The sequence below is a fragment of the Bactrocera dorsalis genome, chromosome 3 (genome assembly GCF_023373825.1).
Source record: "Bactrocera dorsalis isolate Fly_Bdor chromosome 3, ASM2337382v1, whole genome shotgun sequence".
Classification (NCBI taxonomy): domain Eukaryota; kingdom Metazoa; phylum Arthropoda; class Insecta; order Diptera; family Tephritidae; genus Bactrocera; species Bactrocera dorsalis.
In genome coordinates this window covers 50,281,766-50,309,305 of record NC_064305.1, presented here as the reverse complement: position 1 = coordinate 50,309,305, position 27,540 = coordinate 50,281,766, and the positions used below count along the sequence as shown (strand labels likewise).

The following is a 27,540-nucleotide window of genomic DNA, read 5'->3' as shown; positions in this document are numbered from 1 at the left end:
CAGCAGAAAGTATCTAAATACTATATGAGAGAAACAATTTATTGGTTGTACTACATTCAGCTCATTCTTTTAATTGAGAACAAAATACTCGTAAAGGCTGCCCAAGTTCAGTTAAAGATATTTGGATAAATTTATCAATCAAGTATCATATTTAGTTATTCAAAATTATTTTGTAATTTAATAAAATTTAAATCTAAATTAAGAAAAATCAATTTGTACATATTTAAGAACGGCACAAAATGAGATCGTCGCGGACTTTACTAAATGTTTTTTTTTGTTAACTATTTCAAACTGAACAAGGACAGATAAAAAATGAATTTTAATATTTCATTCCGCACTTATTAATTGTTTATTAGTTTAGCACTTCTATGTTATATGATGTTAACAAAATCCTGCAAACCTTACCCAAAATGGGCTCATGTGTCTTAAATTAATTTAGGCAAATCTTGAATATTTGAAACCTATTTTCTGGAGAACCAACGATTGAGTATGCTTTGAAATGGTAAGGCGCTGTTAATAAAGTTAAAATTGAAAATGTCGGCGTGAATGTTTGTCAAATCAAGCGATTCAAGTGTTTTATTAGTGAGATGACAATAGTTTCAGCCGATATGAATCTGTCGACTACCAACTATGTATATAGATATCAGTGGTAAAGGGTCAATAATGTCTACATGACATTGTGTCACAGGATTTTAAATATTTGGCAAGCTATGCGCTGTTTACAGCCTGCGTCTTTTTGACTTAAGAATTGAACTTGTTACATGATAGTATTGTATATATGTTTTTGAATAGCTCCTATAATTTCGATAGCAGTTATTCTAAAGCGCTCCTTATCTTGTATATATATAAGTAGATTTTACCTCATTGTAATAATTCGCCAAAGAAAATCCGGAGCTATGTATGTATATGTATGTAAATTGGATGACGTAATGAAGCAAGAAAAGCAAAATGAATCGAACACTTACTTGTTGATAAGCTGCTCGCTGCGCTGATTAAGTTTCTTTTAATACCCGCAAAGTTCACGTGATCCTTTAGTTCATTGAATTGAAAACTCGTATTTTACATTTTTTATGTTACGATTATCCTGAGTACGTGCGGTTCCCAGTGTAATACTTTGATAAAAACTTGGAACGTAAGGCATATCCTATTGGCTTTCAGATGGTTGGCGAATTACCATCGGGATTCGAACTCAGTTTCGGCGATCTTAAATTTTTCCATTGTTAGGTGACGTGATTTGACATCCACTGGTGTTACGTATGTAATTATATGTCAGTAGTTTACAGTTTTCGCAATCAGCTTTAGTTGCAATACCTTTTGACTTAAATTGTAAGTTATGGATTGTTTACACTTGTTTTGGCTGGTAGTTACAGAATGAGAATGAGAAAACATTAATACATAGATCTAGAGGCGTTTAATGAGAATACGAACTATTTTATTGTGTTGAAGTTGACAACCCCTTGGCCCAAGTTCTATCCAATTTTTTAATATTTTAAGTACCATACAATGATATACCGAATTTTTGTGTATATTTTAATTAAAAGAAGGAAATACTGCATCCACTTTTTACAATCACTAGATTATTTCGGAATTTAGTTAAGATTTCTTATATGTATATTCACCGAAAAATGCGGTATAATATCAGCCAGAAGTTCGAAAATATTTATTAACACCATCCCCTGTGTATTATCACAATGATATTATCTCACGAATTTCAATACTAGAATGTACAGACCAACTGATATGTTCGGTTAAAATCAGCCACATTTACTGGCTTCGACATACTTATGTATGTATGTATGTATTTGATGTCTGCATCCTTGAAAAGTTTTAGTCCGATTTCAACAACTTTTGGGTATAGAATTAAATACCTTTAAAACACGAGCTTATTTTTCGATTTGTAGAGTTTTACTCTAACCAATTCACTGAGGTTGGAATTTAAAAGTGTGTTACATGGGAAATAGGCGTGGTTGGCAACTGGTTTCGCCCACAGTGTGTCATATAAATGTTTGGATAACCTTACCCGATTTGGTAGAATTCGGATTTGTCCTTTTTTTACACCTGCTCGTATAAAGCTCCTCCGCACCATCTTGGTTGTTAAGTTTAATGCTTGTGGCGTATTCATTCAGCGAGTTATCACCTCTTCAGTAGTTTTCAACATAACCGTTATATGGGGAGTGGGCTTGGTTATTATTTGATTTTACCCATTTTTCATAGTGTATGAAGATATGCTAAAAAGACTTTCTCTTTACTCTGTAGATATAATCTTTTCGAGGAATAAATAAATGTAGTTTGAACTTTGCGCGTACTTATTTAATTTACTATTCAAAATCAAACTTCTCAATAATTACTTAACATTTGTTCTATCGCATATCAACTATTCATGTATTTCTTATATAAAGTAAATTTCTCAAAGAACGACTAAAATAATAATAATTTAGCTTGTTTTAACCCTTTTCCTGTAAACGCCCACAATTTGTTTGGCTGAATGCCAAGTAAATTCCAACGTTTAAATATTAGAAAGTGCAACAGTAGTGTCATTTCAGGAGACATAAGTGACGTTTTGGGCCAACAATCAAGAAAAGTGACGATAGCCTCAGGAGGCATTCGTGACATGTTGACGTTCGTGTGAAACAGGCAATTGCATGCGTCTTTTACATAGCCGGCCATATTTGTATGAAGAGGCGGCTATTACTCTTTTCATACATATATACATATGTATGTAAGTATGTACTATATACCAACAGTAAGACAAGTTGGCACTCATGTCTGTAACCTGAACAAGGCATTTTTACCAACATTATTCAAAAAGTTGTGTCTCAAAAGCACTACAAGTGAATATTCTGCATACACATGCGTATAAGTATATAGTATATAACAAGAGACAAAAAAGAAGGCCTATGTTCAAATTTTGCCAAATATTACTTACTCGCAATTTGTAAGAATTAAATATAAGCGAAATATTTGCAAGTCTCTGTAAAACGGTTTTATATTATATGGTGGGTCAGGTGAATTGAATTCCATTGCAACATATTTATAGTCGAGGCTTGTATTTCAAAATGAGTCCAACAGAAATTTCTATATTAAGGGATCGTCTCAATGTGACCCAACGAAAAATTACTGATTTTCGCTATTTTTTAATAATGAAATTAACTAATCAATCGGTTTTTATAAATAAATACATTCATGACAAATACAAAATTATTTTTTATGTATTAATGTATATTTATTGGGTGTATAATAGTTTAATAAATTGTTGAAATGACACGTAAAAAAGGTCCTCTATCATGTTCACGATTGTGGCCACAATTTCGATCTAAAACAAATTTTTTATTGACAATTTTTTTTGAAATTTGACAAAATGGAGGTGGTTTGGACAAAAAGTATCGATTTTTGGACTTTTTTTCGACAGTTTTTCGTAGAAAAAAATAGGAAGATTTCAAAAAAAAGAGAGAAGCTTCCATAGCGCGATAGCGAATGACGTTAAAAATGTTAAAAATGTTATTTCTAAATTGGAACTAGATTTCTTCAAATCTCTTCCTCTGAGAGTGGAAACCGTTTCGAAGAACACCTTTCTGAGAAAAACGCGTTTAGTTTGGAGTTCGCGATGTTTCCACAAAAAAAAAAACGCTGTAGCGACCATAATAATTTGAATTTCGATTTAAAAATTTGAGGGAATGTATATTTCCGATAATGCAACAAAAATCGATTTCTTGAAAATTTTACGCTGAGACGATCTCTTTATATATTTACATTTACTCGGATTTGTTTAAAAGCCTGACCTGGAAGTCAGAATTAAAATTACTTCTTATTCATCAATCACCTTCCCGATACATACATATGTATATGTATATCGGTTTGTTCAGTACAACTTAGTCAGCTACGTTGCATCAACCCATCAAATTGACTCGTTGGCCGCACTCCTACTGAGAGAAATAAATGTGGCGTATTTATTGTATTTATTTGTAACGCGGCATCATAGAACATACATACATATTCATATACATATTTATGTAAGTATGTGAATAAACTAAACTGCATGCTTTTGGATACCCAGAATACTGAATATTTGCGGCGTGCTTAATCCTTGCCTTATCATTAAGGTTAATAGGCTCTTAAAATTTTAGTCGTGAATAGAAGTAGTATTTGCTTATGTGAATGTTATATACAGAAATAAACATGTATGCAAGTAGTATATATGAAAAATTTCCATCATAAAATGGAAAGTAGGTACACATACCAACATGAACATATACAAAACATAGAACCGGGTCAAAAAAGCGAAAAATTCTGTCGGATTTGTGGGATGTAAATACTCCATTGCCGTGTTGTACGAACGTTAAGAGCAAGTGGAATCAGAAGAATTTTTACAAACATTTCTCTTATTTGTGCCTATTTCCTGATGAGCGGGGAAGAGGATGCGCTAAAAGAATGCAACTTCCATACAAAACATGACTATAAATCGTAAGGTGCCCAATTAAAGGAAGATTGTTTCAAACATAACCTACAGGGGTACACGATTTTTTTATTTTTATTTTATGTTGGGTTACACCAGCTGGCCATCACGCCTTACATAGACCTTCATGCCCTTTGTTATGTTCATTATTGGCACCAGCTGAAGTTTACGTTGTGCAAGATGTTTGCTAAGTTTAACAGAGACTGAGAATTGCGAATGTCCTAGAACTCCTATCTAAGCCGAGTTCTAAAAAAGACAAGCAGAAGTAAAGTACGTGTTCCAGCGTCGCCGCCATGCCTACTTCTCCGCACTGAAGAAATTGCGTCTAGCGTAAAGATCCGAAGGTAATCATTGACATATGAAAACTTCTAGATACATATAAAGATATGTATGTAAAACTTATAATTCATCGAACTGTTGCAAGTAGGTATGCTAAGTCATTCGCTTCTTGGCTCTCATAATAACATCATCTCGGTAATGAATTTTATTTTTCGACAATATTGGAACGGTGCGCGACTATTTTCAGTGGCATCCATGGATGGATGGATGAGTGGATCCACTATTATCTCGTGTTTTGATTTCTTCGCTGTAAAATAGAAAATATAATTACATTGAAATATAATATTGTATTATTTGATCATTTTAAAATGAATTAATTAAATATTTATAAAATAATAGCGGGATTCTGTAACCAGTCTCTAGTCTCTGTTTGAGACATTTTGAGGTAAAGTCTCAATTTGTGACTAGTTACTATTCACTAAACAGCCTCTAGCGTTAGTCTCAAAACATTGCCTCAAATTTGAGACCTGATAGTTGGCAGGTCACGAAACTAAAAAGAACTCTTGTCTGCCATTTTGAATATACTGAATAGAGATCATCATAGATATTAATCGATTGTCTTTTTTTATATGTTGTAAGCAGTTCAAACACGAAAAACGGTTAAAAATAAATCAATTTTACATACATTTTGTAAATATTATGAAACAAGGGGAACATATATTTATATTTTTATTGGTAATTATGTTTTTTGACTATGTTAAAGAAAATTTAATATTTGTTATCGACATACTTATTTTCATTCAAGTGTAAAAACATCTCTGAATGATGAAATGTAATAGATTTTGTGACTATCACTTACAGAATAGCAAAATCGTCACAAGTCTCAAAAATTGTCTCTAACTTAAAATCTCAAATTTAGAGATATTGAGACTGTCTCACGTTACAGAATCGCAAGGTAAAGCTATCACAGAGAAATGAAGAACAGCTGACTTGTTGCAATATTGCCACGAAGCGCTCATTTAACCCAAGTTGCCATTTTGCCACTGTTACATACATAAATGCCACATTAAATAAGTACACTTAAAAAGCTAAGCATGTAAGATCGTAAATGGAAGACTGTCGAATATAAAATATTATATATGTATTAATAATAAGAATAAAAAGGCAAACATCCATGTTGTCGCTCCCTTATGGATGTAATACATATGTATTATACGAACAAAACCTATGTATGTATGTATGCTTTTGACAAAACTGACCTACATACATACATACATATGTTTAAGTATGGGTATTTATTAAGATGCTATGGTATACAATGTACACACATTAAGTACTTTCTTACTAAAAACTGTAACTGTAAAAGATTTCATTTAATTTTAAAATAATTTTCCTTATGTTTACTTTCAGGGTCAATGCTCCGCTGGTACATTACCAGTAGCGTGGGTTGATGAGGGTCCCGGCCCTCCAACTTGCCCAATTTCGTGTGAAAAATTAAAGATGAGTACAGTGACGAAATTGAAAACTAAATCTTATAATAATAACAGTAATCTAATGAATAATTATAAAGTAAATATTAAGACACCTATTGGTAACCTTAAGGATACCGCAACAATAATGAAAGTTCGTCGCGACTTAAATAAATGGAATAGCAACGACAGCAATCAAACTTCTTATGGTGGCGAAATGTCGATTAGCACAAAAATATTGAAACAGCCCGAAAAGCAAATGCTCTCTACTACACCTATTCAAGCAAGTTCGTTTCAAGATCAGCCACCCGATTTCCGCAAACGAGAGAATTTTGTGAAAAGTAATACAAATGAGGGCGAAACTGGAGCATCATATAAATATCCCGACCATAACCCAGTTGGATTAAAATACAAAAAAAATGCTGCCCTTGCATTCAACAACAAAGAAAAGAAAGAATATTTCGATTACATAGAGCAACCACAGCAACAGAAGGAACAACAGTGCCTTGATTACTTGGGCGATACAGAGGATACAAGTCCGGCTCACTTGTGTACATTCAAATCGCCCGGCGAATTGGCGGATCGACTGCGTTCACTACGTTTACGGCATTGTTGTGAGCGCAATGTCTTTAGCGCCCTACATACTCTCGCTTTAAATGCCACCCTAAGTGGTGGAGTAGAATGCGTTCGCACTCTCATGGATGTTATGGACTTAGATCTATTGGCTACTCGCATCACTTGTGAACTAGCGGAAATTCTTTTTCGCTTCGATTGCCGTCAAGTGTATTCATTAATTCACCAATGTGAGGATTGTAAAGTAAGTTTTTCTAATAAGCTTCACATTTTCTAAAAATTTTATGTAAATATTTTGTGAAGATAACTTAATTACTATTTCAAAATCAAGTTTCAACTTAACTTACTATCACCTTTAATACATTGAAAATATTGCGTAAATAATACTGAAAATATCGTAAAAAATACGCCACGTAAAAACCGCTTACAGTTTGTAAATAAAAATATTACTATTTATTTAAATTTTTGTTACTTGAACTATGTTTTTAATACAAAATTATCGCGCTTTTCTCCACCTTCTACACTACATTTTGGAGCCTTTCGCCCGAGGACAGCTGACATATACTTTTCTTTTAAATTATTTCCATAAAAAAAATTAAGAAAGAGTAAAATCTGAACATCTGGATGGGCAAATAACCTAACTTCGTTTAGATATTAGATTTTAGGTAATTTTAGTTCCAGAAAAAAAAATAGTTAGGATCTCAATGTCATAACAGTCCCAGATTTGAACAAGCTGGCGCGCTATGACACGACACGATTTCCATCAGTTGCTTCGTTTATAATACCTCAACTAACATACATATGTATGATGTATTATATGTACATAACTTTAGGTAATATATAAAGGTTAATACTGTTACAGATGACTAAGCACATAACGTTATGAATTTTCACGTGGAAATTTTTTTTTGTATATTTTGGTTTTATGTGTATTTCATATTGTCATATTGTCATACGTAAATATTTTTTGGATTTCCCTAGTGAAATATTTCCCTTCGTTTATTGCGTAAAGAGACTTTTCGTTTTCAATACAATATAACACTTTTTTCATTTGCTATGTTTCAGTCCGTTTTCTTTCACTGTCAGCGATAGTACTCGTATTTCTTCGTGTTCCTATTCCACTCTCAACAGCTCTCACATCGCGACATGCACACAATTGTATGAGCTTATTCCAGTGAGCCTGAAGCTTTAGGCGCTGAATTCCAATTCATCTGCATGCTTCGCCACGATATTTTAATGAGAACAAGTGAGAAAAAATTCTTCCACAAATTTCGTGTGTCATTAATCACGAAGAGATTTTCCTCTCATACAATTCTATTTGAGAGTTCACTTGTATAAGGGTTGGTCTTCGCCAAATTCTGCACTCGTATTTTCGAATACATAAATACAATACTCGTAGATATAGACCTTGCTTAACACGTGCTATGTTAGTTTTCGGACCTCTCTGATGGTATTTCATTGAAAAATTAAAGTTCTCTTATGTAGTATAGTATGTACTCATACCTACCTGGTTATATTCATTAATCCCCCCTCTATGTATTTATGTATATACATACATATGTATGTATGGAATACATCAATTACAAATCCAATACAAGAGATTCCATACAAGAATTAGCTTTCCATACAAGAATCGGTCGGTTTTAATGGCGACTATATACAATATTGGTCCGACCTGCATTATACATAAGTAAGTATGTTAGGAGATCGTAGCGTTGTCTTGGACAATAATCTATTTCTCAAATAAAAAGTTTTCCATACAAGAAAAATTAAGTTCGGTAGTGCTCCGATTTGAAATAAGTATATCATCACCTGAAATGCAAAATAACGTAACAACATTTTCGGAAATTTGCAGTGGAATGAATGAAACACGAAATAAAATGGAACATGAGTGAAAAAAAAATTTTATATTGGTTAAAACTGGTTTATATCTGAGGGCAGAACCTGAAAATATTAGACATACATATGTAATATTATGTATGTAATTTGAAGTAGTGAATCGTAATCAATAAAACACTCAATTTCGAATTTTTTGATGATCCGTTATTTTGCATTTCAGGTGACGATATGTAAGTACATATCTCACACTAACTGCAAATGAATCACAAATCATACGCACACTAAATACGAAAGAGTCATAACTCGATAGATGGCAAATGTTCAGGAGACAAAGAACGCAATTAACACAAGAGTAGCCCTAACGTCGATTTTCTGGTTAAGATGCGAATCGTTAGGAGATTGTAGCGTTGCCTTGGACTACAATTTATGTCAAACTTCGAGAAGAAATCTTTTAAAAAAATACAGCTTCCATTGAAGGACATGATTTTAATTGTTCAGTTTGCAATAGTGGTGCGATAGCAGCGGCTCCGGAAAATGAACGGATTTTTGGGTATAAACGAACGTTTCCAAAATTTCAAATCGATAACTCAAAAACTAAGGAACACGTTCGCGTATGGCCAAATCAGCTCAGGTCGTCATGCTGATTTATATACTATATATATGTATGTATATAACATACATATATACATTTAATAGAGTCTTCGAAGTTTCCTTTGGGAGTTACAAACTGAATATGCTCTGTTCAAGGTATAAACATATTTATATATACATATGGATATAACCCAAACTCTTACCGACATACTTAACAAAAGGTTTGTTAGATAAACGAAAATTATTATACATACTTATGTAGTATATGGGAGTTGGGAGTAGTATCGGCTCGATCTTATCTATTTTTGCCAATACTCATATTATTCATATATGTACATATGTATGTATGTATGTTCCCTGAGGTTCATTAAGTTACCATCACCAATCATATGGAGTGAAGTCACCTGGATATTATATGTTTGTTATATTGGGGTCAGGTCAAGTTTTTGCCAATTTTATCCATTTTAAGCGCAAAGGTAGACTGTTATCTGTAAAAGGAAGTTCAAAAATCGTTGGATTAGGTATGTGTGAGCTAAGGAAAGTATTGACACGATACAACCAATTTTTGACACACAGACATATCATTGTCAAGAAAAGAGTATCACCTTTCAATTATACATACATATAAGTATGTATCTCAAAAATTGACCGATATTCACAGCTTGCACGTACGGACGGACGGACAGACCGGACCCGTTTTTCAACTTTTCTCGTCACACTGCTTATTTATATACATATATGTATGTATATCTACCTCCCTTAGTTAGTATTATATTCTGTAGCAACATGATGCAAAAGTCTAAAAAAATATGCCACAAATATTTGTATGCACTTGTGCATGTGTTCGTGTTTCGGTCCAACTTGCAGTGGTCATCAGCTCAGCAGTTCAGATCAAACCGTCCACAATTGTCTCAATCTCTGTCAGCTTTTAATTTCTTCCTATACTAAAAACAACAGCATATATGACATATGGGTATTTAATTTATAAGTTAATATAATATATGGAGTGATAAGTTAAGTTACAGATTAAACAAATGTATTTCTTTATTTAATAAAATTACAGGAGTCTTACCGACGTTGGGTATGTAGCACCTTGGTACCATATTTTGCTGAAGAAGGTGACATTTCTGTATCCCCAAGTTATAACAATAATCGAAACAGCAGCAAAAGTAACAGAGTGAACAAAGAAAATAGTAATCAAACTTTAGTTAAGGACATTACTACAAATAAAACTAGTTTATTGCTTCCTAACCTAAATTACCAGAATGAATTGAAAGACTTTGCAAATTCAAATAGGGGTTCAGTACAACGAACCAAACGCCAAATGAACCAAAATCTGGCATTTTCAAATACATCTTCGATTGACAACAATATAGTTGCACCTATTAGAAACCTCACGTCCACGGTTTGGAAACGGAGTAAACGAAATATGGATGACGAATGCAACCGGCACCAACATCAACCGCAACAGGGGCAACAAATGCGTTCACAACAACTTAAACAATCCAATATCTTCATATCGACTGCCATTAATGCGGATCCATATAATGAGGATCCAGTGATATCAAAAATAATTAAACGGTACGTTGTGATTATAATAAATTTTGTTCATAGCATATCATAATTTCATAAAAATTGCTGGAGGCAAACGGGAAATGAAAATATTTTCATTAATAAAAATTTTAATTCTAAGTACATATGTATAACTTTTATTTTTAGATCTAAACGAAAGGTGATATTCCGAAAGCGTAGAAGAATACGACCCTGCCTAAGTGTCTGCCAAACGGTAGAGCAGAAGTGCCCATATCTGCTCCCAGCTGATCGAGCTCCAGCGCTGCCTACACAATACGCCGGCGAACCAACATTTCTTTGTTTGGGTAATGTCGACTGTGAATTATTTGCTTTCCATGGGCTACCAATTTAAAGTTATCTTTCAGATCAGAGCATACCAGAAACTGGTGAACAATTGCGTAAATCAAGCTATGGGCCTGCCGAATGCTGTTATAGCTACTGTAATAACATCGCAGATGGAATTTGTGCCTCTTGCAATGAGTTCATACAAGATAAAGAGAATTTTTCTCCGATTGTAAGTTCAACTCCACGTTTACACAATATCACGCTAACGGCGACTGGCCAGTATCGATTGGATGCCCGTTTGGAAGCAACCTTGGCGAAAGACTCGACGAATAAAATGGCTGCCAGCATATCAATTGCACTAAAAAATAGATCAGCAACAGCCGTAAGTGGCCAAATCGATCGTTTACAATATTATGCCCTCTATGATGGCATCTATTACTACGACGAGAACACGGCCGATATGCCTGAAGCCGCGATCTCGGACGATTGCCCACCAGTACCGTCGGTGACAAATCGCTGTTCCATACCGTACTACGCCTCATCGGCGGTGGCCATCCGCTTACAACAAAAAACAGTACCAAAAGATGTAAGTGGACACCACATGCTGTTATTGCTCAGCGCAATGCTGTGTTTGCTGACGAGTCAAACTGCCGCAATTCAGTTAAAAAGTCAGACACACCCGAATCAAAAGCTGCGTAAATACATACTGCAGAGTTCAAAGCATTTTTATGTCAGACATTCCCCATCTAGGGTGAGGTACAAACTTTCTTCAGCTATATTTGCAACAAATGAATTCATTTACTTGGCTGATCATTCTGCCATAAAACAAAAAATTCAAAAAATAGCCTGGACCGTCAGTTCGTTGGAAAACTTCACAGAACCCACCATACTCTATATTAGTAGTGATATTTACGAAATCAATACGAGTAGCATCAGTCGTAGCGTCCATGAATGTGGCAGATTTATACATTGTTGCATTGAGAAAAACCTCAAAAGTGGTAATACTAAGTGTAAAAATTCAAAAGAAATCAAGCAAAGAAATCAAGAATTAAGTGGACATCAAAATCGAAATAGATTAGTAAGCGTAAATAAAACTACAAATGGTAAATGGAATGGGAAGAAAACAGCGTTCAGTACAGAATATGGTGTATTAAATCGATTAAATGAGAATTGCATTCGTAGTACTAAGTACAGGGGCTATGTAAGGTATAATTATGTTCAGATGAATATAGGAAATAATAATAAAATTACTTATAGATTAAATAGCCAATTGTATTTTAATAGTAATACTAAAATCTATCGTAGGAAAAAGAGTAGTAAAATTAGAAATTTTAATATCGCTACCATCACAGACTATACTAAATATCATAAAAATGATGTAATTGAAATAACATCAAATTTAAACAATTATCTAAAAACAAAAGAAAACTTAAATTATTGCAATTACACAAACAATTGTAAGTCTAATAATAAGGATAGCATTGACAGATTTTATTTTAACAATGCAGAAAAAAATTATCAGATCATTTACTACTATAATTTCAATATTAATGATTGGTGGCGGCGATGGTGGCGGTCCCCATGGACATGGTCTACTCTGCGACAACCCCTTGTCATATTATAGTTCCCCGTGCTGCCTTTTCAAATAACAGCGTTTGATGTCTCTGTATTCGCAAGATTTTCATTTCATGTTACTTTTCATAAAACCCTTCACTAGTTTTTACATTTTCCACATAAGTGTGAACATCTTGTCATAATTCTGGCTTTGTTCTTTAAATTCAAGTTTTCAAAGCACTATGAGTTTTGGCTGAAAAAGTAGTTGTCAGAAGTCTTGATGGTTGCCTACAATATTAGGCAACAAGGAAGACATTGAAAATATGAAATACTTCTTTCTACTGGCGTTTATATACATACCTACATATTCGTTACATGTATACATGAAATTAATTTCCCTAGGATATGTTTATTGTTTCTGTCCATTTATCACATGATTTTTTGCCATACATTGTTGTAGTTTGCATTATTCGGGCAGTAAAAATTCAGTAGTTATAAACTACTTCATAACTAGGAGAAATCATAATCCTAACCAGTCAGCTCACTTTTTCCCATACAAGTACTTATATATGTATATATAAAGACATAAATTTGTAAAATCAATAGATTTGTAATTGATTAAGCCAAATATTTTTCGGATAAGTTCGATTCCGTTTTCACTGTACAACTCCTATTGAAATATGAGTCTTAGTGTCAAATTCAAACAATAAATTGTAATCAAATATTCAATTATAATGTTACATATTTATATGTACATATTTTATTTAACAAGTCAAAAAGGATGCCGCAAAACTATCTTTGTGTCCATTGTGCGCGTTTGCAGCAGACAACTTTTGCTGCCCGAGGACGCCGACTTGCTCGTACCCCGGCAACACGTTTTTCGACATTCGTTTTAGTTTTGAAATACTTTGAGCTTTTGCAATTGCGCTCAATTCGAATGAGTATTTACTATACATACATATATGTAACAAAAGTTTCACACCTTTATAGATTATCATTGCCTCCTTTGCCTGCTTTGAAATTTCCCCAAATTTAATAGTATGCTGGTGTTTGGAATATACATACATATGTACTTAGGGTGCCGGCTTAGTGGAGCTTAAAGACGAACGAGCGCACAGCTAATTTCGATCAGTGCTGATTTTAGCAGAGTAGATGCAAAATTCAACGTTGACTTCCGCACATACTTTGCTATTATACTGTTTTGTTTTGCTTTGTTTCTTGTTTGTAATAGCTTCTTTTAACCACAAATGTTTCAGCTCGAATATAATTTTAGTTAAAACTAGAAATATAATTAATTAATTAAAGTTTTGTGCACAAAAAATTAACCTCAGGTATTTAATAAATTCCGATGAATTAGGGAATTCCATAAGTTTTCGCCTGAAAATAATAAGGAAAATGTGAGATCAACATCCAAATGAACTATGCATCACTCTAGTCGGTGCCGAAAGGCGATCAATTGCGGCTTTAGCTTTGGTCAGCGTCCACCAAGCGAGTGCCTATGCAATTTCGTATGAAAATATACGTATGTACATAGTTTTGAAGCTTATTTCTCGCTTCCTTCAGCTTTGCGCTCAGTTAGTCTTTGAACGTCAGAGTTGCTTGCACCCTTACATAAATTAACTGTTGTATACACTTCATATAACTACATGGAACACATAGAGGACGGCAAGGGACAGGGAGCATCTATTAAATATTTAAATTACCAATAAAATATGAATGTATGTATTGTTCAAAGCTCTAACAAGCTTACCAACAGAAGCATAAAATAACCTCTGATATACTTGTATCATGTGCAATAACAATTGGTCATTTAAAACCAAGGAATCGGTCTGTTATTTTTTGCACAAAAAATTTTAATGAACAAAACACTTAAATTTCATTCAAGTGAACAATTTTAGTACGTCAGCAGGGAAATTGTGTACATCAGCTGAAGCTAGCATCAAGACGACATTTGCAGACAAGAAAACATCGCTGTCGTGCAGTCGTCTAAGTGTTCAAAGCAATATTTACACTGGAGCTGATATGAGCGGCGGCTGGAATATGAGAATTAAAGAAATAACTTATGGAATAGGTGCTTTGAATTTCTCTTTAAAATGTAAATGTTCAGTCGCCAAAATTTTAATATCTATTAGCATTTGTTTTGAATGGTATGAAATGGATGTCATTATCGAATAACTATGAATGTTACGATGGGTCTAAATAGAGATATTCTCGCAAATAATATATGTTTTTGTACATGTATATGTACATTGCTCATAAACATATTATAAGTTATAATGGAAATTCAGCACATACATACATATGCATACATACATACATACTCACTGACATTGTAAATGAATCAACATACAAGTACGACTAATCCAAAGCAAAAGAACAAAAACTTCACTTGCGTAGATAAATAAATCATATTTTATTACAGTTAGAAATAAACTGAAGATAATATATAAAAAAGAAAATAATATTTAAACCAAAAACTGCCAAAAGTTTAGTTTTTTAGGTAAAGCCCTATTATAAGTACTTTATTAAAATAAAACAAAACGTAAAGAAACCGAAAGCCAATATTTAAAATAGTAAAATTTACTTGATTTAAATCTAAAGAAATACTGTATCTTCAACAAATAAACACAATATTAGACTAAAACTACACACACACAAGAGCAAGCAAAACAAAAAGTAAATGATTATTAATACAACTTAGAGACACATTAAATCTAAAATTAAAGGAGCAATGTAACACACAACTACCGACTTTAAACTTCGGAAATGCAGAATTATGGTTACTAATGCGACTTTATATACCAACACATACATATATACAATTGTTTTCGTAACAATAGATTCAGTAATAACTAACGAAAATGAATATAAACAAGCAAAAAAAGTCTTTAATAAAACATTATTAGCAATTAATTGACAGAAATTTGTGACCAACGAGGATCAATATCGTAGGCACATTTCTCGAGAAATTATCACACATACATACATATGTAAATAATTCATAGTATGTTTGCGAGCTGTCAACAATGCAGATTATTCGGAAAAGCAAATACACTCAGCCACAATTAAACAAATAACAATGAGATTTATTGTTATTATGTGAACAAACAAAATCGGTATAAAAAATATAAGAACAGCATTTTTATTTAGTTTTAATCAATGAAGCGCACAGTAAAAGTATAAATAAGAATTATTGTAAAGGTAAATGGTAATAAGATTAATTTTATAACAAAACACCGTCAATCCAAAACTATAATTAAAATATATAAAACAATGTATAATATACATATACATATAAGTATATATGCATATATACATACATAGGTGCATATGTTTATAGATGTATGTATATATAAATAACAAAAGCATAGTAAATGCCATATAAAACTATGTATACACCTATACATATTTGGAAAGTAATACGTGTCGAGTAGTTAAAAAAAACATGTTTGTAACTGCATAAATCGTATAAATTTGGTGGTGTATTGGTATTACTATACCCATATGTTACTTAAAATTGTGAACGATCGTTATTTGCTGCCGTTATATGTACCTAAGTATGTAAATTGAATATTCTTCACCGGAAAAAATATTTATCGTTTCTGTAATTGAAAAATTGTAGTATTTTTATATACTGTATATGGATAAATTGAAAGACCTCGGTTTGTCTCTTTAACATCCTAAATTCAAAGTGTGCATGCAGTTAAAAACTTTTACATCCGTTAAACATCTTTGCACTTATGTTCTTGTAACTCAATTGACAGACCTTCAAACTTTTATTTACAGAATGTGTTTTCAATATTTTAATACACATGTGCTCTTTTATCACTCTGAAATCCCATTCACATGGGGAAAAATTTGTTTTGTCAACCCGTAGCTTCATAAGGAATGGAGGCACAGGGAAAGAGAAAAAGTAGCGGGTTGCTTGTACTCGGGTCCACGCTCTGTGTTCTTCTCTGTAACAGAACTAAATTAAAATATTTTGAGTGCCGAGTAAATACAAGAAAATTATACAAAGCAAGTAAAAAGGGGCTAAGTTCGGGTGTAACCGAACTTTTTGTACTTTCGTAATTCGCTAAGATCAAAAGCGTTTCCTTGTTTTACTAAATCGTCAATGGATTATTATTAACTTATCTTACCTTTCACTTGTTTGTTTAGGTTGAAATCAACAAATGTACTATATTGAGTATATTTTGACTGCTTGTGTTAACGGTTAACATTAATTAAGTGTTTCCACGCAATTTTATTAATAATTCCTTGACCGCTTTCACACATTTTCGGCATTAAACTACAGTATATCTATTGTTATACGTTTACTAAACTTTCGTAAGATATCTTACATACATCAAGATGCCGCTCCTTAATGCGATTCGTAGTACACAATTTTTGTTTTGTATCCTGTTGTGGAGCTTAGCTATGGTAAAATAGGTTTTCGACTAATGACTTTTTGGGGGCGTGGCAATGGTCCGATTCCATTCATCTGGAATACCAACTTTCTTATGGGGCCAAGAAACTTGTGTGTAAAGTATTATTAAGATATCTCAATTTACAGCTTACACAGACTGGTGGATATTTAACTCAATAGGGGTATTTTCTTGCTCTTGCAAAACCCTTGCACGGTGCACGAATTGCAGATATTTTCTCTTGGTGCACCGGCACAACAACAAATACACGCAGAAAATTATTTGCAATGGCTGTAAAATATGTCAGACCAAAACCCATGTTTATTCCCGTGCAATGACACGTAAAAAAATAATTGCAACCCTATGGTAGCTGTCATTTCCCTTAAATAAATATTTTGACGTTAAATGAGGAAGGTAAATTTTAAATAGATTTTACAATTTCTATTTAAATTATAAAGATTGGTTACAGTTTTTTTGTTAAGAATGAATGCAGAAAGTACGCCAATTCACAATAGCTATGCACAATAGTCATTTACAATAAATTGACCGAATCAGCCGTTCATATATCACTAGATTCTGCAATGGGTGCTTTCGTGCTCTTGTATATTTCGGTATAGGATTTTTGCAATCTGCAATCTTGCAAGAGCCAGAGAATTCCTCTAATTAGTTTTATGTCATGCAAGCAACCGTTAGATGAACAAAACTAGATACATGGTTTGTCCGGAAAGTAATAGGACTGTACTTCGGAGCGTGCGCGCACCGACTGGATTCGGTAGGGGGCGTTCCTAACTAGCTAGGTTCAGGACAAAAATTTTCGTGCAACGTGTGTCTGTGAGTGGTGCAAGCCGAAAGTGCAGCGTTCGTTAGAGCAGAGGTACGCGATTAAATTCTGGATGAAACTCGGTAAATCGGCGAAAGAGTCATTTGATGTGGTCATGCATGCTTACCCAAATGTTGCTTTAGCAAGACGTTGTGTGTTTCGGTGGCATCAGGACTTTTTAGAGGGCCGGGAAGAGATCGCTGAGGAAGACCGGAGGTATGGGGAAATCCAAAGTGAAAACGAGGACCATTGTATTTTTCGACATTAAAGGAATCGTCCATGAATTTATTCTTCCTGGACAAACCGTCAATGCCAAGTTTTATGTGGAAGTCCTCAAGAGACTCAAACGAAGGTTCAATCAGGTCCGAAAAGACATCGGAGGCGATTGGAAGTTGCACCACGACAATGCTCCGGCTCACACCACCTGAGGCCCCGGACTTGTTTTTGTTTCCTTGGCTGAAAAGACCGATGAAAGGGGTTCCAAGCAGCATGCACCTCGGCTCTCTAGGCTATTCCGGAGAATGCCTTCCGTGACGCCTTCAATGCTAGAAAATCGAGTTGGCAGCGCTGCATCGACGCAGGAGGAGCCTATTTTGAAAGTTTTTGAAGAATTGTAACGATTGGTTCAATAAATTTTTTTAAATCGACTCACTCCTATTATTTTCCAGACAAACCCTGTACTTTATATGTTGCGAGAGTGTAATGGAAGGTGTGAATGTATTGAGTGGAAAAACTTTTACTTATGTACATACTACATATGACACTACCTACTGTTGATGCCAACATTCGTTTCCAATGATTCAAAGCGATTTTCTATGAAAACGAACAAAAAATTGCCTATAAACCAACAGTATGATAAACTATGTAAATGTATTTTAAACTGACAGATTACTTTATGAAAGAAGTGAATACGAAGATATTATACACATACATACATATGTACATGTGCCTATAAAAATATGTCAATGTTAGCTAAAAACTAAATTTGTTTTACACTTTGCTATAATTTTGATTACATGCTTATGAAATCGGCTCAAAATTTTCAAATTTATGATGTTACAAAATTTTTAACTTCGAATTATAATTACAGAAATATACACATTATTGAACAGCCCATATTTTGTATGTTTTAATGACAGCACATTTGTTAAATTTAAATTCCTCCCTGGCTGTATACGATACATACCCATCCAATCGATACATGCACAGCTCATTTCCATTCGACCATTAACATTTTTATTAAAATTTTCTGTGGACGCTATTGTTCAAGTGGCAAAAATGGTAAAAATGCATGTGTACATATTGATATTTTTGAATTACTTGTAGCTTCATAAATTATTGACAATAAAAGATTATCGCATATTGTAAAGAAGGTTCAGAGATTATATATTGAATATGTATGTATAGTATAAACAATATTAATTTTGCAGCTCGAATGGTCAAATCGTTAATTAAATTAGCTTCTATTTGAAATAATGAAAATCACATTCGTACTTGTATATAAATATATGTATACCTATGTATGTATGTATATGTTTAGCACCAGGATCCTCTTTTGATTGCTGGCTAAATGCCAAAACAAATCAAAATGGTAGATGTAGTTACTGTAATAATTAATTATCACAATAATTTAGTGAGTTTGTGTCAGATATTTATTACGGTATTCAAAGGAATAATATATCCTGGGATATAATTTTTTATAATGTGTTGAATGTATTTAACATTCATCTAGAATCTGTTGCTATTCAGTATACCATACAGTTCTGTTGCGTTTTATGTATTTGGGTGTTTTCCTTATTTAAGCAGACAGATATTCCAACTGAATTTACATCACATTGAAAATATATAGTTTTTCCATACGCCTGCGTTTCCTATACAAAAATTACATTAATAATTTTGTTTTAGGTTTAGATGTAGTCGTTTTGTGAATGTATTCAGTAATTACTTTTAATAGTGCCCGATGATTTATGTGTGTTGCTGTTTGTATGTATGTGCAAAGCTGTCGGATTTTGTTGTAATTTAAAATTGACACCCATTTTAAATAATTGATAATTTCCATAATATTGACTTCTCGATTTGACTCGATCGCTAAATCTGAAAGACAAACACAAACCAACAATTCAATACAAGCAGAATGCAATGCGATGGAAGCGAGAAATCGACTAGAATAAACAACAACTTGTTACGAGATACTTTTGTATAACTTTTGATATAATATAGTTAACATGAATAGATGCCTAAATAATAAATTAATATTAATTTATTGTATTAAAATTAAAAAGTAATGATAAAAAAACGTCAATGACATGTAATAAAGTTAATAGTTGCAGAAAAATCGAAATTTTAGGTTATTAGATTTAAATGTTTAGACGAAGACATAAGGGAAGAGCTAGGGTAGAGAGTGGTTAGTCATTAAATAAATAAAAATGTCAACGATTAGTTAAATTACGAATTGAATTACTTTAAATCATATAAAAATAACCTTGCGTACAAAAATTAATACAAAATATATATAAATAATCAACGGAATAGAGTTGCTTAAACGTGATTAACTACGATTGGACCGACTACTACATACGTACCTATATGTACGAGTAATAAAATAAATTTGGGTGAATGAGGTGGTAGCACGAAGAATGCTAAACGAAGGAATGAGGCGTTTTGAAAGCAACCGTCAAGTTGCACTTTTGATAACACACAAAATAATAATTTTTTTTGTTTTATATTTCAGTCAGCATACACTGCAGGCAATGTTATTATATTATAGTTATTATAATTATTTCCACTTAAACTTAATTAAATTAAGTTAGTTCAATAACGAAAAACACAGTCACAGTCACATTTACATATACATACACACACACATATACGCACGGAACAAATTAAACACAAACACATTATCAGAGAGCGGAAACGATCAGTAAATTAAATAACTGATATTGAAATTGAATACATATGTACATTTGTATATCAGAAATTGAATCGATAATTACAATGCAAAAAACGTAAATTTCCTTGAAGTAAACACGATTTAGGCAATTAAACTTAATGTAAAATTCAATTTTATATCCTAAACACAGACAGGTCAACTGTTGTAGGTCGAATAAATTAAAAGAAAAATTGTCAAATTTATTCACAATAAAAAATATACAGAAAATTATTAATATAATACTGCATAAAAAAAACTTATAAAGGAATTTCAATGGGAAAAAATTGCTTATTGATACGAAGCGGAAAAAAAGAGAAAGTATGAACAATATGGTTTAATAAAAAAAATTTTAACATAAATACATAGATAAGAATTCAGAAATTCACGAAAGAATAGATTTCTTTGATTGTTATAGAGCAACAAAATGATAAATTATTGAAATTAATGAAGTAACTGCATACAAGTTACGAAAAATTAATAATTAAGCATAAAGCATAGTTGAAATGTGGTAAAAAATACGAGGCAAACCCCCAAAACCATGAACTAATTTATAAGAGAAAAGTAATAATTGAACACAACTAATTGACAAAGTAATAAAAAAACCGAAATCAATAAATATTAAAGAAAATATAATTATTGTATTTGTAAAGTAAACGATGAAATAAGTAAATTGTTGTTATTGAATGTATTTGTATAGAAGAATATTATCATTATGATGATGAATTATAATAATAAATAAATAATTATAAATAATAATTATTGTTCAGAAAAAAGAAAAAACCCTAGTGGACTTTTTATTATGTTTAGACTCGAGCACATCGATCGTAAAAACGGGGTATATCCCTCGCTATATCAAATAATATATTATTTGGCCATAGATATTTCAGGGGTTTTCAAATTTCCTGAAGCCGCTGGAAACTTTTCTAATTTGTTTGGATAAAACTGTTCATACAAATGTTTAATTTGAAACTACATTATTCTATAAGGAGTCAAAATAAGTATGGAACCACAACTGAAATATTTTACGCGAATATTAATGTTACTTAGAAGAATCCACTCTTAAAACCCCACGTTATGCAGAGTTTGGAATATTGTTGATTTGTCGGCCAAACGTTTAATTGTTCAAATCAACTTCACCATCAATTATTGGACTCATTAGAAACTGTAATAGAGCCCAAGGCAATAAAATGTCTCTTAAGGGAAGGGTATGGTATTTTCGTTTTTTTTTCGCATTTTTTATTGTATATTAATGTACAATATCTTAAGATTATTCTGTGAAAATTTGAGAGCAATTAAAGCAAAATTGACGGAGATACACACTTGTAAGTCTCCGCCCTCCGATTTGATTGTGAGCGTCTGTGAAACTTTAAACGTGTTTTTCCCACAACTCACGTTTTCAAAGTCGGTGCCCCTCATAACTTCAAAACTACTGCACCGATCCTTTTGAAATTTTAAACACTATTTCTGTACATATTTTACGAGGTAACGCTGTCGAGTTTTTTTTTTGTTCATAATTTTGATTTTACAATAACAAATTGCCGATTTTTTCTAAAAAAATTGTGTTTTTCACTTCAAAGTCTTCAAAAAAATTCAAAAATTGAAATTAAAAAAAAAAAAAACTCGACAGCGTTACCTGGGGCAAACTATTATCTAACGAATGAACTTGGGTTTTTTGATTTCAGATGATCCAGCACCGAGTTATGAGGGGCACTGCAATTCAACTTTTTTGTGAGACACGTCCGAACAATTGCTACCATTGCCATAGTTTTCAATATTTCTTTATAAAAATTTGACGAGACATTCCTCAAATGTCATACTTTAATGTACTTTTCGTTAAATAAATATATTTTAACTGTGTCGTTAGAAAAAAAATCACAAAAACATGCCTTTTTTCGTGCTGTTTGACCTTACCCCCTGCCTCCCTTAAAAGTCATACAAATTGAAAAAAGTTTACTACTTTTCACTATAAATTTATTCACCTCTTGAAACTGAAAAAGTAACGGTAAAAACTTGGGGTAATCTCTATCTCCTTCGTTCGTGATAGTAACTTTGTTTTATACTGTTTTATACAGAGTTTGTCCGGAAAGTAATAGGACTGAGTCGACTTAAAAAAATTTATTGAACCAATCGTTCTGCGCCAATGCAGCGCTGCCAGCGCGATTTCCAAGCATTGAAGGCGTCACGGAAGGTATTCTCCGGAATAGCCTTGAAAGCCGAGGTGCATGCTGCTTGGATCCCGACATTGTCGGTATTTGTTGAAGTCGCAGCTCTCCCAGCACGGTTTTCACACCACATTTTGCTAAAGCAACATCTGGGAAAGCTCGTTTGATCGTATCAAACGTCTCTGTCGCAGATTTATCGAGTTTCATACAGAATTTAATAGCGTAGAGGAGACCGGGGTAGCTTCGGCTTTGGGGTACATTCGGCAATCGCGTTTTCGGTATGAAGGAACAATGTGCATTGACCATAAAGTAGCGAACACTTACCCACCACTCATAAAAAATATCGATTTGTAGTCTCACATCTCTCTCTATGCATTCGACAAATTTACATGTGCTTTTGTGTTTTCGGGAGTGCTGATAGTGTTTTCGACTCTAAAATAAAAGTGTATTAAACTTTTTGTGTTTCACTTTTTTTTAAACTTTGATCAAAACTAAAAGGTGAGGATGTTAACTCTGTGAAAAAGTGTGAGTAAGGGATAAAAAGAGTGAATTGCTTAAAATAAAATAGAGAAAACGAAAATGGGAATGTCCGGGGTAGATACAGCGTTTTGTGTTGGGGCACATTCAGCGAACCTATATTTTGGCCGAATATGCCCCGGGCAGAAATACAAATTCGCCGAAGGTGCCCCGTATAATTTTTTTTTTTATAGATTTATATAGAAAGTGAAAAATGGTTCGAAATTATAAGCGTAAAGCACAATCGAATATTGACGAAAGGGGGATGAGAAAGGCAGTTGCAGATGTTTTAAACGGTGTAGAAACGCCAACGTCTGCAGGTAAAAAATATAATTTAAAACGACAAACCATCGAATCCCGAGTAAAGAAACAAGATCCTTTAGCCGGTCACACGGCTGGAGATGCTATTTACCAGTCAAAATTTACCTGGAGACAAGTTTTTACGATGAAGGAAGAAATCGAACTAGTGGACTACATTAAACAGTGTTGTTATTATCAATATGGGTTATCATATATAAGTTTTCAGAAGTTGGCATACCAATGCGCTGTCGCTAACGGCAAAGACTTTCCTGAAAAATGGAATGTTCAGAAAGAAGCTGGGGAGGATTGCCTATATGGTTTTATGAAACGGAATTCGAGCCTAACTCTTCGTAAGCCAGAGCGAACTAGTTTAGCAAGACTAAAAGGTTTCTCAAAAAAAACTGTCGACGAATCTTATTTAAACTTAAAATAACTTTATGAGGCGTATTCATTTCAACCAAATGATATATACAATTTGGACGAAACTGGTATTACGACCGTCGTTGATTCGCCAAAGGTTTGTAAATTAATTAACGATTTTAGTTATAATATTTAACAAATTCGAGGTGCTTTTCAGATAATTGCAACGAAGGGTCAACGACAAGTTGGGCAAGCTGTTTCAGCTGAGAGAGGCAGTTTGGTCACCCTTGTAGGAATAATCAACGCCAGTGGAAATCGGCTTCCACCAGCTTACGTTTTTCCACGCGTACGACATAGTTCCAAATTTTTAAATGGATGTGTTTCGGGATCTATGGGGTTAGTCAGTAAAAGTGGTTGGATGATGTCGGAATTGTTTATTGACGTTCTTAAACACATTCAAAATAACACTAAATGTTCTAAAGAGGGACCGATTATTTTGCTTCTCGACAACCATTCATCTCACTGCAGCGTTGACTGCATCAATTATTCACGGGATAATGGAATACATCTATTGTCGTTTCCCCCTCATACTTCGCACTGTCTCCAGCCACTTGACTTGTCATATTACGGACCATTTAAAAAATTTCTTCAAACATCTTTTACTGATTTTATGACAAACAATCCAGGAAAGAGAATAACGATATACGAAGTTGCCCACCTGTCTAACTTACCATTCCAGAGAGCATTCAGATCAGAAAATATAATCAGTGGTTTCCAGTCAACAGGAATATATCACTTCAACTCCCAAAATTTTAGCGAAGATGAGTTCGCTCCGGCAGATCATACGGATGAGGATAGTTTGACTGAACCTCTTCCGCTTCAGCCTGATAATATTGTTAATATTACAGACCCACTTCAGCTAGATCAAAGTGTTAGTGCACCTGTTTCCCAAACACCAGAACAAATTCGTCCCATTTCCCGTTTAAATGCTTCTAAAACCACTGCTCGATCTGGCTGCTCTCGAATTTTGACTAGTTCGTGTGAGGAAACAATAAACTCTCAAACAGTAAAAAGAAACATTCAGTTTCTAGGTAAAAAAAAAATGCTCGTAAGAACAAAATTACAAAAAATAATAAAAAAAAATCCAGCTGAAGACTAAAAAGCCTAAAGGTTCCGTTAGAAATGATATTGATTCTTCTGACGAAAGTAACATAAGTGTTGAATACGCAGACACTGATCAATCAGTTGGATCTTTCGTTGGTGGCAAAGAAACGCCGGAGATGGAGAATTTTTCAAATAATGAATTCACTGATAACTTCGAACTGAATGTGGGAGATTATGTTCTTGCCGCACCTCCTCAAACCTGTAAACAAAAAGTTTATTATGTTGCTGAAATCATGAATGTCATGTACATTCACAGTTAGCTTTCTTAGGAAACTTGATGTTCTGCAGCCTATATTTGTCAAGCCCGAGAACAAGGATATATCATTGGTTTTGAAAAGCGAAATTATATTTAAACTTCCTAGCCCGGTGAATCCTGCTTCAACATCACGTAGTCGCCCTAAGTATATATTTGAAATCGATCTAAGTGGCTTCAACATCAAATAACTTTATATTTTTTAAAGCCAAGAAGGCAACTAAAGTACCATAAAATATGCTTTTTGTTTATCTCTTTATATTTAATAAAAAAAAAAGCCAAGGAGGCAACGCTTTGTTTATCCCTTTATATTTAAAAAACGTAAAAAGATTAAAACAGGGTTTTTTATTTAATAACTAAATCTCACCACATGAACGACAAAGGTTCCCCAGCAATTGCCGGAGCTACCCCGCCCCGGGGTACATTCAGCAGATTTGACTCTTTTCAATTAACCTTAAATAAATTTGTCTCCGCTACAATTTCAAGAAAAGTCTCACCAACATCTTCTTTTTAAATAATGTGAGACTCGTTCAAGATTATATAAGTTTCGATTCGTTGGATATTTTCTGAGATATCCAGGTTCAAAAAAAAGTGCCGCAGGTACCCCGGTCTCCCCTACCTCTGCTCTAACGAACGCTGCATTTTAGGCTTGCACCACTTACAGAAACACGTCGCGGGAAAATGTTTGTACTGACTCTCCAGAGCTCCAGGTGCTCGGAGACAACTGACCAGCCGCTCGTTCTTTAGCTAGGAATGCCCTCTACCGAATACAGTCGCGGCGGAAGAAAATCAGTCCTATTACTTTCCGGACAAACCATATAGAAGGTTGTGGTCACGACCACTTGTTGCGTTACAATGGCTCCAGGAATGAATGTCATTTGTCGTCATTTATAGAAACTTTAGTTATTAACATCAGCACATAACGTACCATACAGCCGTCCATACAAAAGTATTGCTTATCATATATTAAGAGGGAGTGCTGTATTGTGAGGATAATAGGACCAGACCAATGTTTCCAAACGTAAACAACTCAAAATTAAGTTCTCTTTGCTTACAATTAAGTGGAAAAGTATATACGTTTGAGTATTGGGTACAGAACAGCCACTGTTTAGAAATTAGGAAAATTTCAATACTTGATAAATTGTTTTCAAACAAGACTAATATCTAATACATTCACTTTTACTTTTCTTGCTTTCTTTAAGCATATATTGGCCTTGGTAAGATCTCTCAAGTTCCATTATATCTTGATGAAAAGGTTCCTCTTGTCCTTTCGAATAAACTCCTCTATTATCTTTAAATTTATCTAAACGAGAATGTAACATGTCCATCTTTAGAAACATTTTACATCCGATGATGGAGAAAATTGTAATCATGTCAGTGATTGGTTTGTCATAATTGCCAGCCTAATAGTTTCCAAAAGAATTATGCATGCTACCTTAAACTTGTTTCAGACTTTTTTCTTCTTATTACTAAGTAACTTCGAGAAAATATAACAATCCTTAATTTTGTTTTGTTACGGGCCCATAAAGATTCCACCTTTCATTTTTACCTCTGAAAGATTTGGAAAAAAATTCACTCATACTTTTCTTCTGTCATTTTAGTAAATTCACTAAAAATATAGCAAAGTTGACAACTTCTCAATGACATATGTATTGTACTAGTCGTTGCACGAATGAAATTTATGAAACACATTATTCTTCTGAACTGTGCAAGTACCTACAGTATGTATTCCACAACGAGCGATTTAACAACTTTATCTATCTTCTCTCTACTTCTTTTTCTTTTGACGGCAGCAGCCCGCGAAGACTGACTTTATATGCTTTAATTGCTTAAAAAGCAATATTTTCGATTTGTAAATAAAAGACTCCAAACATTGAAAGAGTTTTTCCTTTGGTTTTCGAAAACTAATAAAAGCAGCATTTTTCCAACTTTTATATGCAACTCTAAAGTTGAGATGAGGTCGAACCATCACGCTGTACAAGTTTTTTGGTATGTATACTATATGTATTTTGTACTTT

At 33.4% G+C, this 27,540-nt stretch overlaps 1 protein-coding gene across 3 annotated transcripts in view; it reads left to right on the top strand.

Annotated features, from left to right (window-relative positions):
• The window catches only part of LOC105229159 (uncharacterized), a 94,684-nt gene extending 73,726 nt beyond the window's left edge, over positions 1-20,958 (top strand). For all 3 annotated transcript variants that reach the window (XM_049451200.1, XM_049451201.1, XM_049451199.1), the window contains exons 3-6: positions 6,143-7,018; positions 10,268-10,785; positions 10,924-11,081; positions 11,142-20,958. In XM_049451200.1, coding sequence (XP_049307157.1) covers positions 6,143-7,018; positions 10,268-10,785; positions 10,924-11,081; positions 11,142-12,685 — 3,096 coding nt within the window. In that variant the 3' untranslated portion in view covers positions 12,686-20,958. The remainder of the gene's footprint in view (positions 1-6,142; positions 7,019-10,267; positions 10,786-10,923; positions 11,082-11,141) is intronic.
• The last annotated feature ends 6,582 nt before the right edge of the window (positions 20,959-27,540 follow it).